Raw genomic sequence first — 20,225 nt, 5'->3', positions numbered from 1 at the left:
GGATTTTGCTTGTTTGTCATGACTTTTTCTTATCACCATTCTTGCAAGGTAGCTTTACTAGTGGCACAATTCTTTTTTTTTAATTAACAATTTTATTTTTTAAAAGTAATCTCTATATCCAATGTGCAACTCGAACCCACAACCCGGAGATCAAGAGCCACATACTCCCCTGATTTAGCCAGCCAGGTGCCCCTAATAGTGACACAATTCGAGACCAACAGTTTATTTCTCAGCACTTTGAAGATATACTACTGTCTTCTGGCTTTCTTTGCTGCTAAAAGGAGCCTGCTGTCATTAATTTTTGTTCCTTTGCAGGTTAATCTATCCCTTTTCTCCAGCTAATTTAAGATTTTTCTTTTAGTTTTTAGCATAGCAAATAGGGGACCTGAGTGGCTCTGCTGGTTAAGCATCTGACTTTGGCTTAGGTCATAATCTCACAGTTTGTGAGTTTGAACCCTGCACGGAGCCGGCTTTTGATCCTCTGTCCCCCTCTCTCTCTCTGCCCTTTCCCCACCTGCTCTCTCAAAAATAGCTAAACATTAAAAAAAAATCTAGCAAATAGTATAATAAACCCTCCAACCCTGTCCCCCAGCTTCAACAAGTATCAACTCATGGTTACCTTGTTTCCTCTGTTTCTCTACCTACACCCCTCCCTGCCAGCTTATTCTGAGCCAAACCTCAGACTTCATATTATTCATCTATAAATATTTTAGTATATATTTCTAAATGATACTCTTTTAAAAATTAAAACATTAAACAACTGTTTTAATAATAGACATGTTTTGGAGTAGAATGCAAATTATACATGAATTTTTAAGATAAAGAGGTTCTAAAGATTTGTGGAGTATATGAGATTTGAGGTAATTCATCCAGACCCTTGAGGCTACGCATTTATTCTCTTCTGCCTCTGAAGTTAGGGGTACTTCAGAGAAGTGTTTCCTAGTCCCAGTCTCTAACCCTCCTAATTTCAGAGGCTGAGTCATTTGTCCACGATCATAGAAGTGAATTACTGGGAGAGCCAGAGCTAGAATTTCCAATTCAGGGAACTTTTTTTTTTTAAGTTTATTTATTTATTTATTTTGAGAGAGAGAAATGGAGGGGTAGAGAGAGAAGGAGAGTGAGAGAGAATCTGAAGCAGGCTTCACGCTGTCAGCATGGAGCTCCATGCAGGGCTCAATCCCGTGAGCTGTGAGATCATGACCTGAGCCGAAGTCAGACGCTTAACTGACCGAGCCACCCAGGTACCTCCAAATTCAGGGACCTTTGCACTAATGAATGCTCACTCCATTGTCCTTTAATTTCATCAAAGTCCTGAAAAAGAGGGAACAGGAGTTGGGGTGTGGAGGAAGAAGAGCTGAGATTCCCAACGTATATCAGAAGAGAAATTTTACCTCCCCTGCAAAATCCTTTGGTCCCTAAAATAGCCAAACAGCTATACCTATGTTTGCTATAGGAGGTACTTCTGCACTTGCTCTCAATTAAATTAGTTTCTTAATTATTAAAGACCTGCTGTCTACCAGGTATTCTTCTAAGCCCTGGGAAATTGCAGCGAACAAAACTGATGTCCCCACCCTGCTACAGCACTCCTTCCAGTGGGGTAGGGGAGGAGCCCTAACCAAGTACATATGTGTTAGATAGGCACTATGGAGAAGGTGAGGCAGGACCAGGGATCCAAGGGTCAGAGGGCGGGGCAGGGGTGCCCCCACCGATAAGAGGCATTGGAGCAGAGACCTGGAGGAAGTGAGGGAGTGAACCATCTGAGTAGCTGAGGGAAGAGCACCTGGCATGTTCAAGGAGGAACAAGAAGTCAGCACGTTCATGTGGAATGAGCAAAAGGAAGAACAGGAGATGAGCTCAGAGAACAGCAGTGGGGCCAGAATCCTGCCAGCCTTTTCGGCCATGGTAAGGATTTAGCACTTTGCTGTGGGTGGTAGGGATACTTCAGGAAACACAATTCTCAACTCCTCCAAGGTGGGGGGTGGGGTGGGAAGGATTCAGGGTGCTTGTGCTAAGTGGTGCCTGTGTGATTCATTCCAGTGCCAAATGGAAATGATGCTTGAATTCTTCCATGCCACAGTTTGCTTCCTTTGATGCAGAGACAAGATGGAGAGAATGTTGGCTTTTACAGCCCTGCCCGTGTGTGGGTCCTTGTGTACACAAGAGTGGGTGTGCGTGTCAGAACGGCCTGACACAAGTACCACAGCTTTGCTGTTGTCACTGTTCTAGTGCTGCACATGCTTGTCCTCAGGGACCTGCCTTCTGGTTGGAGCCCACTTACCTTCCTGGGACCTGCTTCGAGCTAATACTCTGGATATGCTGCTTTTAAAGGGATGGTGGCTATGGGGTGCTGGGGTGACTCAGTCGGTTAAGTGTCTGATTTCAGCTCAGGTCATGGTCTCACGGTTCATGGGTTCAAGCCCTGTGTCGGGCTCTGTGCTGACAGCTCAGAACCTGGAGCCTGCTTCTGATTCTATGTCTCCCTCTCTCTCTGCCCCTCCCCTGCTTGCACTCTGTCTCTTTCTGTCTCTCAAAAATAAATAAATGTAAAAAATAAATAAATAAAGGGATGGTGGCTCATCTTTCAGAGGAAATGCCTAGCAGGCACTGCAGAAAGACAAGTTTTTGTTTCCGTTCTGGCTTATTCACTGCTCTTTATCTAGAGAGTAAAAAGTGGTGAGGTAAATGAGTTTTAAGGGTCTTTTCTTCCAAGTCAATGTGTAATGAAAAACACAGGCTCCAATGTCGGCTAGCCCAGTTTCAAATACTGGCTCTCTCAATAACGAGCCGTGTGAATTTGAGCGAGTTACTGTCTCTGTGCCTCAGTTTCTTCATCAGTATCGTGAGGATAATAGTGCTGATCTTAAGCATTGTTTAAGTATCAGATACAGATGCATGTAAAGACCTGTGCTTTGCTGGGCACAGACGTGTCCTACAGAACCTTTGTGTTGAGTTGGCTTAGTCTTCTGGACCGAGGCCAGGCAGGGTGCCAGAAGCAGCTGGCAGAGAGGGTGCTCAGAGTTCTGGTCAGGGAAGAATGAGTTTGTTAGCTGCTGTTAAGAGTAGCCATGCCTTCTCCTGCCCCCCAGTGACCAGGTAGCAGCATCTGTCCCATTAGGGCTCTAACCCTGGCTTCTGACCCTAATGTTTTGTACCTCTATTGCCTTCTCATTTTTTTTACAACTGAGGTCTCTACTGGGTAGTAGAGCCCTATTCCCAGTGACTGGAGCATGTCAGGGAAGGTACACCTAGAATGAATACCCTAGACTCCTCAGCATACCAGAGAACTGCCTTCCTCATCCCAGCGAGCCTCTCAGAAAGACTGCCTAAATGATGTAGACAGGAGGGACTTTTTTCCCCAACAAAAGTAATTCCGGTTACATTTACACCCATATCTAGTGCCTAACAAACCTTGTGATCACAAGATGGCTCTTCACAGATTTATGTATTTACTGTGTAGCTTGAGCCCAGTTCTTCCTCCTGTGCTAAGTACAAATGAGATCAACATGAAGCAGTAGACTTTGATGGGCTTGAAGGCCCTTTTGAGCCAACACCTGTCCTATTCTCTTTATTCTTTGCATGCTAAGTAATTTCCAGTCTCCATCCCTCTGTTCCCACCTGGATCTAAGCCCCCCTGTAGGCCATTCCCTAACTGGACCATTTTAACAACCCCCACCCCTGTCTCTTCTCTACACAGAAGCCAGATTCTCTTTGAAACATGTACATTGAATCATGTCGCCCCTTGCTTAAAACCCTTCAGTGGCTTTCCATTGTTCTTCAGGTCTAAGTCTGGTCCCTTACCTTTGGCCACGAGGCCCTGACTGATCTGGTTTCTGACTGTCTCTCCACCCTTAGCCTATAGCACCATCCCCCCCACTAGAAGGTGCAGCTACACTGGCTACTTTCTACATTGTGAATAGAAGCCCCCATCCCAACCTTCAACCTTCGGGAGTGCTTCTGCCCTTTCTCTTCATGTAGCTTCTTCCTTCTCAGCTCAAATGTTGCCTTCTCAGAGAGGCATTCCCTGACTGGCCTATCTAAAGAGCTCCTTCCCAGGTATTCACTGCCATTACTCTGTTAAATTCCCTTCCTCATACTTCATTTACATTTGCTTGTTTGTTTTGTCTTTCCTCCACTAGAATGTTAAGTTCTTGAGGGTGGGGAATCTTTCTTGTTCACCACTGTATCCCTAGCACCTGAGTGGATAGTAAGCGCTCAGTAACAGCTGTTGAAAGAATTAATAGTTATTGTTTATAACTGAAAAATTGCAAATGACCTAATTATTCACTAATAGAGAGTTCATCAAAGAAATTATGATAGAATCATGTGATTGGATATTACGGTGTATAGCAGAATATTTTGTGGGAAGAAAAAAATGTAAATCATATTTTTGTAAAAAGAAGTGTCCATATTCGGTATTTAAAAAAATACTACTGGCGTGACTGGCTGGCTTAGTCAGCACAGCGTGCAACTCTTGATCTCGTGGTCATAAGTGTGAGCCCCATGTTGGGCACAGAGATTACTTAAAAAATATATACTGCAAAGATAGGAACGAAAATATTAACAGTCTTATCTCTGGGTGAGGGGTGAGTGATTTTTCTTTCTTTCCTTTAAAAAAATGATTTCTATTTAAACATTTTTTCTACAGTAAAAGAAGTATTACTTTTACGGTGACAAAAATTATTCTAAATGAAGTTATAGAATAATAACCTGGCATGTGGGGTGGAAAAAAATGGCATCCTTGGAGATTGAGAATCTGAGTTGACCTCCTTTCTGGTTTCAGCTATTGGAAGTCTGAGGAATGATCCTGTGGAATCTATCCAGTCTTTGGTCACTACTACCCTGAAAAACCTTGATGAATATCTTAATCCCGAGTCTATCTCTGCTTCCAGGATGAGCCAGCTGAGCAATAACATCTTCAAAGTCACTGGCATGAAAACCTCAGAAAGAAAGAAGCGACTGTTTAAGACTGTCAAACAGGAAAGAGATGATGATGACAATCAGAAAAAGAATATCTGGAATTGGCTTCGAGGCCCTCTAAATTCCTTGTGCAACTGGCACAATAGGAGGGTGAAAACTACTCCACTCATAATAGGCAATTCAGATAAATAATCAATATGGTCACAGGTCCCAACATCTGAAAGTCCACCTACAGAAGCTGGGCCTGCCCCTAAATAAGTTGCACCTAATTGCTCTGGGACTGAAGCCTTTTCCATTTGTTGTCCAGATAAGCAGTACTTTGATTCACAGTAGCTCTCCTACCTTTTTCCAACTGGACGGGCTACCTGGGATTAAACCCAAGGAGGCAGTTTTGATCCTAGAAGGCACAGTATGTGTCTCTCCCTAGGGGATTGTTGGCTATCAGCATATACATTTGTCAATAAAACTTATTTTCTCATCCTAAGACAAGGTGACTTTCATCCTAGTTTTGGGGGATTGGGGATAAACCTGAGTGACAGGGACAGCTTTGTATCTCCTTCAACTTTCAGGTAAAATTCCAAATGACGAGAGTGAAGAGGAGTAGGATGGTGGAACAGCACACCCCCTGGTTTCTGATCCTTTGCCCCCCACCGCCTCACACCTTGGATGAAATTCCCAGGCTTGACACACTTATATGGGCACATTCAGATTTCAGGTTGGAAGAGAAAAAGGTAGGCTGTGGGTGTAAACAGTGGAGTGGCAGTAACACCAGCCCCATCTCTCTCACTTAAAAAAGCACATCAGATTGCAACAGAGTAAGTGACATTCTTGTGGGGATAAGTTTGAGTCCATTCTAATTTGTTTTTAAAAATCACTCTAGGGGTGCCTGGCTGGCTCAGTTGAAAAAGCATGTGACTCTTGACCTTGGAGTTGTGAATTCAAGCCCCATGTAGGGTGAAGAGATTACTTAAATTAAAAAAACACACACACACACTTGGGGTGCCTGAGTGGCTCAGTCACTTAAACATCTGGCTCTTGATTTGGGCTCAGGTCATGATCTCACAGTTTCATGGGTTCAAACCCTGCATCGGGCTATGTGCTGACAGTGCAGATCCTGCTTGGGATTCTCTCTATCCTTCTCTCTCTCTACCTCTCTCCTGCTCATGCTCTTTCTCTCTCTCAAAATAAGTTAACTTAGAAAACAACACTTAAAAATCACTCTAAAACCCAGACTTGAATCCTTGCTCCCTCTCCCACATAACCATTATTAGTGACTAGTTCTTTTATCCTACCTCAGAGCTCTGCACTTCACTGCTGTGCGCCTGACGTCTCATCTAGAAATGGCCTTGATAATACTGCCTGTAGATCCTCCAGTATTGTTTCTCCCCTTCTTTTTTTTTAACTGTGTGTTTGGTTGCCTAGAAAAATGAATATGTTTCCTATCCTGTCTTGCTGCTAGGTCTGACCCACCCAGGTGGGTGGAAGAGAAAGTAGCATATATGACTTCCAAGACATGATCTTCAAGGGCAGGGGCCCATCCATCTTTGTCATGTCTCCCTGGTGACTGGAACGTAGGCATGATGGTTGGAGCTAAATAGCTATCACAGATCATCAGGAGGAAGTGATCACTGAAGATGGCAGAACACAAGGATAGAAAAAACCTAGGCCAGTTATGATGGTAGAGCTGTTTACCAGTTTGGATACCTTCAGACTTTATCTGGGGGGTTGGAGGGTTAGAGGTAAAATTTTATCTGTCTTATCCAATGCTATTTGAGTTTTCTGTCACAGGCAAAACCCAATCTTGATGGATTTACTTAAACTTTCAACATTGCTGTAGGGATTAAAGAGGGTAATGAATATGAAGTGCTTAGCAGTTTGCCAGGCACAAAGTAAGAGGGCAATGATTTTTTTTGTTTGTTTTTTTTGACAAAGGTCATGCCAGTTAGGTATTGGAACTTGGTTCTTTGAAGTTTGAAAGATGTGGAAAGACCAAAGAACTAGTTCCCACTCTGGTCAAATTGATTAAATTAATTTCTTTGAAGTTAACCATGATGAGAATGGTTTTGATTGCTTCTGAATTTTATGAACTTTTAGATAAAATCTTTCTAAAACTGTTTTCCTCCTATTTAAAAATGAGAATATTAAACTTACCTTATGGGTGTTATGGACTGAAAGGAGATGGCTGTGTACTTTGTATATAAATAAGTGTTTACTCATGGCTATAATTACTACCTGGGTATGATGGTTAATTTTATGTGTCAACATGGTTGAGCCATAGCTCCCAAATATTTGGTTAAACATTATTCTGGATGTTTCTACGAGGATGCCTTTGGATGAGATTAACATTGCAATTGTAAATAAGTTAATCAGACTGCCCTCTATAATGTGGGTGGGCCTCATCCCATCAGTTGAAGACCTGAACAGAATAAATTCCTGGGACGCCTGGGTGGCTCAGTTGGTTAAGTATCTGACTCTTGATTTTGGCTCAGGTCATGATCTCATGGTTTGTGAGACTGAGCCCTATGAGGGGCTCCATGCTGATGGCATGGAGACTGTTTAGGATTCTCTCTCTCTCTCTCTCTCAAAATAAATAAATAAACTTAAAACAAAACAAAACTGACCTCCTGAGAGCTAGAAGGAATTCTACCAGCAGATGACCTTTGGACTTGAACTGGAACATGAGCTCTTCCCTGTGTCTCCAGCCTAATGGGCCACCCTATATATATTGGACTTGCTGGCCTCCATAATTGGCAATTCCTTAAATCAATCTTTCTCTTTCTACACACACACACACACACACACACACACACACACACACACACACCCTATTGGTTGTTTCCCTGGAGAACCCTAATTAACACTAGGCAGTCTCCTCTGAATGAGTAGAGCAGCATCAAAAATTTGGGATGACATAGGTGTGGTTGGTGAGAGTTGGCAGAAGAACTAAACTTTAAAGGAGAAACACTACTCTGACTTAGCTTCTGAACCCAAGCACTGAGACTTTCCCTGCTTTGTGTATTGGCATTTGCCCCACTGGTCTTTGGCCTACCTTTTCGTTCTGTTTTTGGCTTTCTGACTTTCACTGCAATTTCCTTCAAACTTGGACTTCTCAGGATACCCCCAACCCTGTCATGATCTCTAATTCTTGCCACCACTCCCTGGCTGCCCGTTCTGTACTAAGACAGCTGCCTTGTCTGTATCAGGATTCTGTAGGGCCCTTAGTCTTGTATTTGGGGGAGATCTTGCCCAAATCAGGCTATCTGGCAGAGGAAGCTGGTCAATGGCAGAGGGAAGAGTTGCCCTTTCACTTGGTCCTTACATCAGCACACCCTGTCTTCCTTTGCATGGTTCCCCTTCTTCTGCCTTCCAGCACGCATCTCCCCCTTGTCTCCTCCCCTCCAGACTCTTTGAACAGGTGGAGCACTTCTGCTCCTCCAGCCTTCTCATCATTTAGACTTTTCTTAACCCTTGCAAAGTGATTTTGTTCAAACTACTGTACTGACTCTCCCTTATTAAGTTGCCAGGGAATTTCCTTCTAATTATTGTCCTCCTTGACCTTGCTGTATCCAATATTTTTGATAATTTTCTCTTTTGGCTCCGTGGTGGCCCTAATTTGCATTCTACTCCTCTAGTTAATCAATCTCTCACCTTCCTTTCCCCCAAATGTGGCCATTTCTTAAAGGTCATTCCCTGCTGTTTTCTTCTCTTTAAAAAATGTGTGGTAAAATATATATAACATAAGATTAACCATATTAACCATTTTTAAGTGTATGGTTTAGTGTCAAGTATGTTGACTTTGTTGGCAACCAATGTCCAGAACTCTCTTCCTCTCATAAAACTGAAACTCTATACCCAGTAAACAACAATTCCCAATTTCCCACTCGACTCAGTCCCTGGTAATTTCCATTCTACTTTCTGTCTCTATGAATTTGACTACTCTAGGTACCTCCTTTAAGTGGAATCATACAGTATTTGTCTTTTTGTGACTGGCTTACTTCACTTATCATGATATGATGGTTAATTTTATGTGTCAATTTGGATGGACCATGGTTCCCAAATATTTGATTACACATTATTCTGGATGTTTCTGTGAAGGTGGTTTTTAGATGAGATTAGCATTTAAATCAGTGGACTTTGAGTAGAGCAGATTATTCTCCATAATGCATGTAATCAGGTGAAGGCCTTAACAGAACAACGGATTCCCAGAGCAAGAGATTCTGCCAGCAGACACCCTTTGTACTTGAACTGCAACTCTTCCCTGAGTCTCCAGTCTGCCTGCTGGCTTACCTCACCAGATTTTGGGCCTGCAAAGCCTCCACTTTGTGAGCCAATTCCTTAAAATAAATCTTTTGCTATATGCATCCTATTGAATCTCTCTGGATAACCCTGACTATAATGTCCTCAAGGTTCATCCATGTTGTAGCAGATGTCAGAATTTCCTTTCATTTTAAGGCTGAAAAATACTCCATTGTATATAAATACCACATTTTGTTCATTCATCTCTTGATGGACACAGGCTGCTTCAACCTTTTGGCTATTGTGAATAATGTGGCTATAAACATGTACAAATACCTGTTCAACTCCCTACTTTCACCACTTTTGGGTAGACACCCAGAAGTGGAACTGCTATATCATATGCTAATTCTATTTTTAATTGTTTGAGGACCCGCCATACTGTGTTCCATAGTAGCTACACCATTTTACATTTCCACTAGCAGTGCACAAAGGTTCCAATTTTTTCATGCCCTTACTAACTCTTGTTATTTTCCTGTGTGTTTTATAGTAACCATCCTAATGGGTATGAGGTGGTATGTCATTGGGGTTTTGGTTTGCATTTCCCTTGTGATGAGTGATATTGAGGATTTTTTCATGTGCTTGTTGGCCAACTATATCTTTTCTTTGGAAAAATGTCTATTCAGATCCTTTTGCCCATTTTTATTTATTTCTTTCTTCATTTCTTTACTTATTTATAAAGTTTATTTATTTTGAGAGAGAGAGAGAGAGAATGAATTCCAAGCAGGCTCCATGCTGTTATTGAGGGGCCCAACATGGAGCCTGATCTCACAAACCATGAAATTGTGACCTAAGCCAAAATCAAGAGTCAGATGCTCAACCAGCTGACCCACCCAGGCACCCCTCCTTTTGCCCACTTTTTAACTGGGCTGTTTTGTCTTTGCTGTTGTTAAGTTGCAGAAGTTCTTTACATATGCTAAATATTAGCCCCTCATTAGATACATGGTTTGCAAATATCTTCTCTCATTCTGTAGGTGGCCTTTTCACTCTGTTGATTGTGTCTTTTGATGCACAGAAGTTTTAATGTTTATTGTTGTCCAATTTATCCATTTTTACTGTTGCGCCTATGCTTTTGGTATCCTATCCAAGAAATCATTGCCAAATCCAAATCCCCTCTGTTTTCTTCTAAGAGCTTTATACTTTTAGCTTTTACATTTAAATCCATTTTGTGTTAAAATTTAACTTTTTTTTTTTTTAAGAGAGATAGTGAGTGAACAAGTGTGGCAGGGGTTGATCCCATGAACCTGGCATCATGACCTGAGCTGAAATCAAAAGTCAGATGTGCAACTGATTGAGCCACCCACGTGCCCCCATTTTGTGTTAATTTTTATATATGGTATAAGGTAAGGGTCAGACGTCATTTTTTGCATGTCAATGCCTCCCCTCCCCCCTGCATTTTAACTGTTCACATCTTCAGAAATTTTATCACTTACCAAGGCTTTAGTTCTTTTACCCAGGGGTGATCAAATCCATATACCGAGCTTCTATCTCTTTCCTGACCTCTAGTCCTCCATTTTCAAACACTGCTGAATACCTCATGGAAACATTGATGGGGTAGCCTATAAATTCAGTCCAATGAATTAGATCAACCTATTATGTAAGGAAACAGAGTGTATCCCATGTCCACGAGAGTGTGGCTTAATGAGGAAAAGTCATACACCTAGATATGCACTGGACATAGTAATCAAATAAACTAGGGCTCAGAAAAATAATATTAGGGTGCATCTTCCAATGTTCCAGGAGAGGCACACGGATTCTTGGGGATGGGAGAAATCTGGTCTCTAGAGTTTTTCTCTTAGATGACAGGCACATTTCATGGGAAGTAGGTGATACATTTCACTCAAATTTCTATGTTTTCCTTGTTCTGATTCTATGCTTACCAAGAAATCTTCCAATTCACATTGGCTTCCTGAATAGAAAGAGATAAATTAGCTTCCACTCACCTCACTGGAAACAGCTCCGTTATAAAGGAATCCATTGGTATGGATGTAAATTTAGTGATCATGCATTTGTAGTCTGACATTTTTTTTTTAATTTATTTTGAGAGAGAGAGAGAGAGAGAGAGAGAGCGAGCATGAGCAGGTGAGGGGCAGAGAGAGAGGGATAGAGAGAGAATCCCAAGAAGGCTCCACACTGTCAGTGCAGAGCCTGATGCAGGGTTCAAACCCATGAACAGGGAGATCATGACCTAAGCCAAAATCAAGAGTTGGGCACAACTGACTGAGCCACCCAGGCGTCCCAGTTACCTGACACTTTCTGAGTTTACTAAGATAATTCAGCTTCTGGACTGATGCTCAGCTGGTATTTATTGAATGGATGAATGTTAAGGCCAGGCTATACCTTGGAAAAAAGATGCCTTTGAGAAATCCTGGTTCTGCCTGCAGCATGGCATGTAACTAATGTGTACCACATGAAACTGCATAACAAAGACAGAATATTCCTATCCCCTTCAAAATGCATCATCACTCCTGACCTCCTCATTTTTGCTCTACTTCCAATTGCCAAAAGCCTAAATCTCAAAATTTGATTTACACTTAGGACCCAAGTTTACTTATTATTAGATTTTATTTATTTACTGTTAGATTTAGAGCACAGCTGTATCTACAGGGGATCTAAGGAAACTTAAAATAAAAGCATAGGAATGCTAGGGGTGCCTGGGTAGCTCAGTGGGTTAAGTGTCCGACTTTGGCTCAGGTCATCATCTCGCAGTCTGTGTGAGTTTGAGCCCTGTGAGCCCGGTGTCGGGCTCTGTGCTGACAGCTCTTTGGATTCTGTGTCTCCCTCTCTTTCTGCCCCTCCCCTGCTTGTGCTCTGTCTCTCCCTCTCAAAAAATAAACATTAAAAAAAAAAGCACAGGAATGCTAAATTAATATTAGTAACAGCTAACCTTTGTTGAGCTTTTATAATGTGGCATGCAAGGTACCTTAGCACCTTATCTCACAAGAATCCTGTAAGGTCGGTTCTGTCACTATCTCCATTTTAGAGCTGAGAAAACTGAGGCTCACTAAGGCTCAGAGTGCTTAAACAGCTTGCAAGTTCATTGAGGTTGTTAATAGTGGAGCAGGGATCTGAATCCAGATGGTCTGACTTACTAGAGCATGGACTTAAAATGATCAAGAAGTAATAAGAACAGAAAAAGAAAAGTATCAAAAAATGCTGGTCAATGAAAAACTAAAATAGCACACATATAGCTTTGAGGTTTTTAGCAGCAGAGGCAAAAAAGCATATATAATGGGCTTAAGCAGCTCTCACTGTTGAGTTATAGAAAATGTATTTGTACGTGAATAGGCAATTTTTTCTCCCTGGATTTGAGTTTTAAGAGGAGTTTGTTAAGAAGGTCTTGGAGTTAATTCAGTGAATGGCACCATCTAAGGCTATTTAATAAGAAATGCAGAGGTGGTCTACATAGGGCTAACAGTCTTGATTTTACCTTTGGGACAAAGCCCAGGGTCCAACATTAGGAGTGTCAATCTTGTATATAAGCCATAGAGTGAGGATGAGGGGAAGACAGAGGGTCATATGCAGGTTTATGGCCTAGCAGTAACTGCCTCCATCCCCTCCGTTCCTACCGCTGGCACTCCTGAAGTCCATGTCCCTATTGCATTGTCTGCTTTTCTACCTAACCTGGCTTCTTTGCTTGCTTCTCGTCTCTCTCCCTCCTAAACACCCTTTGAGATAGGGAAACTGAAGGACTTCATAAAAATCTGCTTTTTTCTCCTTTTCCTGCTTCTATTCTTGCTAGGACTTGCACCCACCCCCACCTTACACATGCCTCATAGTGCAAATAATGTATGTCTTCTTCATAAGAGACAATATCTAAGGAAGGACCAGGCATGAATGATGGGAGGAAGCCATCCTATGTGTTCCACTGGCACTAGACATCATGACACCAAGACCCTCTGGCTCCACATAATAACACTTGGGCCCTCATCTTTGTTCTAACAGGTTCCTGGATGCCTGAGGACATGTACAACAGACCACACTCCTGGATAAAAACCCAGACCCCAAACATAGACCAGACTCTCTCTCCTTTCCTTTCTGAGTCTCCCAGACACTTTGTCTGTAACTGTACTCTTTCTATACTTTCAATAAATTCTGCTTTCATTTCCTGCTGGCTCAGGTTTGATTTTTTTTAAAAATAATTTATTGTCAACTTAGCTAACAGTAGTGTATACAGTGTAGTCTTGGCTTCAGGGGTAGTTTCTCGTGATTCATCACTTACATACAACACCCAGTGCTCATCCAAACAAGTACCCTCCTCAATGCCCATCACCCATTTTCCCCCCTGTCCCAATTCCCCACCCCCATCAACCTTCAGTTTGTTCTCTATATTTAAAAGTCTCATGGTGGGGTGCCTGGGTGGCGCAGTCGGTTAAGCGTCTGACTTCAGCCAGGTCACTATCTCGCGGTCCGTGAGTTCGAGCCCCGCGTCAGGCTCTGGGCTGATGGCTCAGAGTCTGGAGCCTGTTTCCGATTCTGTGTCTCCCTCTCTCTCTGCCCCTCCCCCGTTCATGCTCTGTCTCTCTCTGTCCCAAAAATAAATAAAAAACGTTGAAAAAAAAAAACTTAAAAAAAAAAAGTCTCATGGTTTGCCTCCCTCTCTGTAACTTATTTTTCCTTCCCTTCCCCTATGGTCTTCTGTTAAGTTTCTCAAAATTCCACGTATGAATGAAAACACATGATATCTGTCTTTCTCTGACTGACTTATTTCATTTAGCATAATACCCTCCAGTTCCATCCATGTTGTCACCAATGGCAAGATTTCATTCTTTTTCATTGCCAAGTAGTATTCCATTGTATATATAAACCACATCTTCTTTATCCATTCATCCATGTACATTTGGGCTCTTTCTATACTTTGACTACTGTTGATAGTACTGCTATAAACATTGGGGTACATGTGCCCCTTTGAATCAGCACTCCTGTATCCTTTGGATAAATTCCTTGTAGTGCCATTGCTGGGTCATAGGGTAGTTCTATTTTAAATTTTTAAATTTTTTGAGGAACCTCCACACTGTTTTCCAGAGCAGCTCCACCAGTTTGCATGCGTCCTTGGTCGAAGAGGACAACCTTCCCCGATAGAGGAGGACCATTCTTCGGTCAAGGGTATACAAGCAGCTGCACTCCCCTGCTAGAACCTCCAAATAAGCCACCCCCTCCACCCCCCACCAGCACTGCCGAGTCCCTGGACCTGGCCTGTTGGCATCACCTTCATACTGCTTCCAGTTTAATATTTCCAAGACATTGCCTTTGCAACTTAACCTCTGTGTTTAAAAACATTTTAGTGACTTGCAAATTGCCTACAGTATGTTAAAAAGAAAACCACAGGCCCAAAATGCATCACTTAGGCCAAGTCAGTAAACCAAGACTCAATACCTACCCTAACTGCAGTTTCAGCCTCCAGGAATTGTAACCTTTAATTAGTCAGCATGGAATTTCCTGGTCAACCACTAGGAAATTTACTGATATACTCCTTCTGCTCCAGTTGGAAGGGGATGGTGGTGGGCAACCTTGCCTAAACAAATTCCTTGCTAACAAATTCATTTTTTTTTAATTTTTTTAACGTTTTTATTTATTTTTGAGACAGAGAGAGACAGAGCATGAATGGGGGAGGGGCAGAGAGAGAAGGAGACACAGAATCGAAAGCAGGCTCCAGGCTCTGAGCCATCAGCCCAGAGCCTGACGCGGGGCTCGAACTCATGGACCATGAGATCGTGACCTGAGCTGAAGTCGGATGCTTAACCGACTGAGCCACCCAGGCGCCCCCAAATTCATTTTTTTTTAAAGTCTTCTTTGTCTTTAAAATCCTTTCTTTTGTTTAACTTAGTGGAGCTCCCCTATGCTTCCTAGATGGGATGCTATGGATTCAAGAACTGTTTAAAAAAGCCAATTAGATCTCCAAATGTACTTGAATTTTGTTTGTTTTTAACAAGTATGAAGTCTAAGTGTACTATTTTGCTGTTTAAAGTCTTCTACCACCAGACCCGACTTACCTTCCCGTCTTATCATCTTCTATTTCTCCAATGGTGCTTCTTAAATTAGAGGCTTCATACTAGGAGTGGGGGGTGGGGGAGGTGGAGGAGGGAGGTGGAGCTTTGAAGCGATAGGGCCAAAACCCAGCGAGCATTTCAGACCACAGCCTCTAGGGGTCTGTCATGACCAGGACTCCCAGCGCCAGAAAAAAAGCCCAGCCCTGAGTCTGCCGCGCAAGCGCAGTGGAGCAAAAGGACACCAACTCCCACCCACCCCTTCGAGTTCAGGGGTGCGCAGGCGCAGTGGTGCGGGGGCGTGGCAACGCAGCACGCTCCTCCCAGAGGCCGACGTTGAGGGAGAGGCGCCGCGATTTCAAATTCCGTAGCGTTATGCTCAGACTCCTCAACTCCTCCCTGGCCTGGACTTCGTGAAGCAGTCCCTCGGGCGAAGACGGTGAGCGTGGTGCCGTGTGAAAAGGCGAAGCGAGAGGAGAGAGGGCAGGCGCTGGTGGAAACGCAAACACGGGCTGTAGTGCAAAGGGGCAGGGCGAGTCGGGAGCGGGAAAGAGTTCTGGAACCGGGGGGCGGGGCCAGTGCATGATTGGCAGGCTAGAAACCAATGGGAAGGGTAAGGGCCTACCAAGGAGGGTGGGACCTGTAGTTGACGCCTCAAGCGCTTTTGGAGTGAGACTAGCTAGCACGCGTCTAGGGGCTTCAGATTAGCCCGGCTGTGCTAAGCGCTTTTCATAAATTGCCTTATGCAGTGGTCACTACAACCACATGTGAATAAGTGCTGTTACCTGAGAAGACTGAGGCTTAGGAATGTTCACATAAGCTGCGATCCCAGACCTGGCCACCCGAGCCCAGTTCGCATACTGTTACTGGCTCTGCTCCACTGCCCGTCTACAAGGAATCAAGGTGGAGTAGAGTCCAGTCAAGAGGACTGAGATGAATGGAATTGACCAGCTTGTTGGAGGAAGTGTCATGAAAGTGGAAATAAATACAAGTAGAGAGAGAGAGAGAAGGCCCCAGCAAGGTGTCACTGTGGGGGTTGCAGCCCAGGCTGTCTCTCCGGGCCTTGGAGCATTGCCGTTGTGCAACATGCTATGGCTTTGGATTAGCAGCAGGTGCAGGAAAGCTTTTCTTTTGGGGCTGTGTTGTCTCCCAGGTGTGTGAAGTTCAAGTATTTTCGGAGCCTAACAGCACAATAGTACCTGGAACGTACTTGTGTCAGGTTGCTGTAATAAAATACTTTAGGCTGGGGAGCTTAAACAACCGAAATTTATTTTCTCACTGTGGCAGAGTCTGGGAATTCTAAGGTGCTGGCATATTTGGTTCTTGGTGACAGCTCTATTCCTGACTTGCAGATGGCCTCCTTCCTTATCCTCATATGGTGTGGAAAGAGAGCTCCTCCCTCTTTCCTCTTCTTATAAGGCCACCATTCCTAGTAAGGATTAGGACCCCACTCTTAGATTTTGTTTAACCTCAGTTTTCCCCAAAAGCCCTATCTTCAAATACAGTCTATATGGGGGGTTAGGCCTTTAATACATAAATTTTGGGGGGACACAATTTAGTCTATAGCAATAGTTTATACACAGGTAAATAATGAGTGATAATTGGGTACCAGAGAAAATGAACTCTCAGAATTAATATGTCCCTGAGGGCTTTCATGTATCTTATGTCCTTTATAAGTGTATGGCATGTGCCTTGGCACTGGTGGGGATTTCTAGGGAGAACTCATGTGTGGGGTCGTGGTTGTCCTCCACAAAACCAACCTGAAGAGGTCAGAAAGAGTTACACCAAATGACCTTAATAGCGCTTAGTGAATCCATCATTCAAGGATTTATGCAAACCCTTCTTTAACTTGTGATTTGGCTTGTGCTGCTTTGGGAATAATGAGATCCATAATTACCACCCACAGGGAAGTGAAATAATAATTGCTTTTCTTCTGTATTGTTTCATGTTGTCATTCTGAAGTTTAGTAACCAAGTCTTTCTTTTCAGTCTGCTTGCCCTGGTGGGAGGAAGAGGGAGGAAATATAAAGCCCAAGGGCTTGGAGATCTGGCAGATGGGGGTTCACATCTTGAGTTCAAGCACTTGCTGAGTGACTGAGCAAGTCTCAATCTTTCTGAGTCTCAGCGTTTTCATCTATAAAATAGAGCTAATAAAAATATCACACAGGGTTGCTGTGAGGTTATGTGAAAACAGTTTGAAATTATTAACGGGCCCTTGGACTAGATATTTTAGTCATGGGGACTATTCTACCCACACCTCTGAAGAACAGAAACCTCTACCTACAGCCACCATGTCAAGCTGGCTATTCATTCATTTCATCAAGATTTATTTGAATACCTAATAGGCGCCAAAGTACCTATTCTGGTGCTAGGGGCAGGGAAGAACAAGACAGACAAGTTTCCTCCTTTTATGCTGTGTATATTCTGGTAGGGGAGGATTGTAAATAAAATAAGTTCAGCTAGTGCTAAGAGCTGTGAAGAAATTAAATACAGGGTAATAAGACAAAAGAGTCACTTAAAGTAGGGTGGTGTGTGTTTGGATGGGAGTGTTATTTGACCCACATGGGGTGGCCAAATAGGGAGGGAATCATTTTTAAGGAGGTAAGGGGAGTCCTAAATGTCCATTGTTTCCCACGCAGGGGTGGAAGGGAGTGGTGGACAGTAAGCACGAGGCCCAAGCTGATTATATCAGGCAGGGTAACTCATCAGTCTATAGGCTGACCAGTGAGTGATCTATTTTAAATGGAGAGGCAGTGCTGACTAGATTTTTCTCTTGGGATTTAGAACTAAGAAACATGGAAAGATTTTTCCCTTGGCATTGAGAGTTGGAGCTGAAAGGTAGAGGGTGCGAAGAGGCCCTGTGCAAGCTGAGGTTTTGGGTAAGCAGAAGCTATGAGTAAGCAGAGGAGGTCAATGAGTGGCTCCATGTGGCATGTGACTGAGTGGGAGAAGGACAATCCATGGGTGTTTACTTGCTGGTGAAGTTCTTGGAGCCCTCTTAGAATCCAGACTACTTTGTAGTTGTGGTCTGCAAGAAATCACACTCTGCTAGTGCCTTAGGTTCTAGGTTTTGGCACGTTGTCTCAATTTTTAATTTCTCAATATGTATATTTTCAGTAGATCTCCCTTTTACTTATGCTAGTTATCTTTTGCCAGACGAATCTTACTAAAAGAGCCATATGGATCTTGGTTTGGATCCCTGGTTTTCCTCTTATTAGCTGTGCCTTTGAAAACTAATTTCTGTAAGCATTAGTATCCAGCAACTGTATCTTTAGAGTGTGGTACAGGTTAACTGAGATAATAGTAGTAAAAAGGCCTGTGAACTCATCAATATTTGTTAGATACCTTCCTCTTTTATTCTGATCTGAATGGTTTTTTGATGACATGCCTCCCTCTCAGTATTGACTTGTCCTAGTTTTTAAAAGTCACCCCCTTTTTTTAAGTTTATTTACTTATTTTGAGAGAGAGAGCATGCATAAGTGGGGGAGGGGCAGGGAGAGAGAGGAGACAGAGAATCCCAAGCAGGCTCCACACCATCAGCGCAGAGCCCCGTGTGGGGTTCTGTCTCACAAACCATGAGATCATGACCTGAGCTGAAACCGAGTCAGACGCTTAACTGACTGAGCCACTCAGGTGCCCGCAAAGTCACCCTTCTTGTAGTTCTTTCACCTCTGTAGTCCTTTTAGGTGTCCCTAAACTGGAAGAACATCATGGCAACTACCCTTCTTTCATAAATGTATGGACACTGTCATTAGTCTTATTGAGGCCAGTTACATAGCAAGTGGATTTCAGATTGATAATTATTTGTATTTAGAAGAGATGGGCCTGTCCAATAGTTTGGAGCAGTGACTTCCAAAAAGAGAGTGGGAACCAGGATGGAAGAGTCAGTCCTCCAAATGGTAATGAAGGAAGAAAGGGTATGGAGAAGCTGTCTCAGAGAAATTTGGTTCAGAAGAGGAGGGAAAAAGGAGCCGCAGAGTTCTTAGACCTTGGCCTGGCAAGGAACAAGAAATGCTGTGGTCTCAGTATTGAAGCTCTGGCAACCAGGTCTTAGTCCCTGTGAAGAGAGCTTCTCCCAGCCTGCAACCAGACAGAAAACCCTTTATTTCTTAAAGCTGGAGAAGTTTTAGGAGGAGGCTCTGGTTTATACTGGAAGTGCAGGCTAGGACGAACTAAGAAGCACATTAAAGATACCTGTGAAATATGTATGTATACGTGAACCTGTGCCTCAGAAAGAATGTATCAGTAATTCTCTGCCTGTGCGTCATGATCTTCCAGATCTTCCCAGCCTTCCCAGCAGGCTTCAGTGAGGCAGCTGTGCCAGGCAAAGGCTGCACTGTGGAGATGTGAGAGAACCGTCCTGCAGAGGTAGCCAGGAGCGACATCCTTGACATCAGGGGCACAGGTCTCTGAGAGGAAGTCTGTGCACTTTTCCCGGAGGCGTTAGAAGGGTGTCTAAAAAGTGAAATAATCCCAGGTAAAATGGCAGGGTGGTTTCTGTTCAGGGGCTTTAATAGGCTGCTTTTTGTGTAACCATTTCTGATAAATGTCACCAAGTGGATTACATGATTTGGGTATGGCTTCGTGACGATACCTGGAATGGAGAGAACGTGGTCTCTGCTTGCAAAACAGTGTATAACCTAAGGAGAAATTCCATAACTAGTATTGAGACTGCTCTTAGGAACTGTTCTAGCTTTCAAGCCAGTACTTCCAGGTTTATTTTTCCCCCCCTAGGACCATGGCTAATAAAACCCAGGAAGATGGTGGCATCCATTTCCCTTTTCCCTTCACACCCTATTCCATCCAGAAAGACTTCATGGCTGAGCTCTATCGGGTGTTGGACGCTGGCAAGATTGGAATATTTGAGAGTCCAACTGGCACTGTAAGTATGCATCATCAGGGGCTAAGAAGTGTCCTGAGAGACCCCTGATTCCAACACTGCAGAGGCCACCTAGCATGCTTGTTAGTCTAGGCAGAGATTTTCATGGTTTGACGTCAGGCAAAGTAGTTCTCTCAGTTTATCTTTCTG

At 43.3% G+C, this 20,225-nt stretch overlaps 2 protein-coding genes and 1 long non-coding RNA gene across 16 annotated transcripts in view; 2 read left to right on the top strand and 1 right to left on the bottom strand.

Moving 5' to 3' along the window:
• The window catches only part of LOC106965396 (maestro heat-like repeat-containing protein family member 1), a 112,044-nt gene extending 106,638 nt beyond the window's left edge, over positions 1–5,406 (top strand). For all 12 annotated transcript variants that reach the window (XM_053225692.1, XM_053225694.1, XM_053225697.1 and 9 more), the window contains one exon: positions 4,781–5,406. In XM_053225692.1, the coding sequence (XP_053081667.1) occupies positions 4,781–5,109 (329 nt within the window). In that variant the 3' untranslated portion in view covers positions 5,110–5,406. The remainder of the gene's footprint in view (positions 1–4,780) is intronic.
• LOC113603676 (uncharacterized) overlaps positions 1–15,737 on the bottom strand; it is a 33,686-nt gene extending 17,949 nt beyond the window's left edge. Inside the window, exon 1 of the long non-coding RNA XR_003425359.2 lies at positions 15,204–15,737. This is a non-coding gene — a long non-coding RNA (uncharacterized LOC113603676). The remainder of the gene's footprint in view (positions 1–15,203) is intronic.
• A 1,380-nt stretch (positions 15,738–17,117) lies between these two features.
• Positions 17,118–20,225, top strand: part of DDX11 (DEAD/H-box helicase 11) — a 37,987-nt gene continuing 34,879 nt past the window's right edge. The window contains exons 1-2 of one of the 3 annotated variants that reach the window (XR_003425358.2): positions 17,118–19,673; positions 19,931–20,078. Coding sequence is in view for 2 of the 3 variants with exons in the window: in XM_027074033.2 (XP_026929834.1) it covers positions 19,935–20,078 (144 nt within the window). In the remaining variant the exon portion in view is untranslated. The remainder of the gene's footprint in view (positions 19,674–19,930; positions 20,079–20,225) is intronic. The other 2 variants (XM_027074033.2, XM_015061457.3) reach the window with 2 other exon arrangements.

The sequence above is a fragment of the Acinonyx jubatus genome, chromosome B4 (assembly GCF_027475565.1).
Source record: "Acinonyx jubatus isolate Ajub_Pintada_27869175 chromosome B4, VMU_Ajub_asm_v1.0, whole genome shotgun sequence".
NCBI lineage: Eukaryota > Metazoa > Chordata > Mammalia > Carnivora > Felidae > Acinonyx > Acinonyx jubatus.
This window is presented reverse-complemented; position numbering and strand designations above follow the sequence as displayed.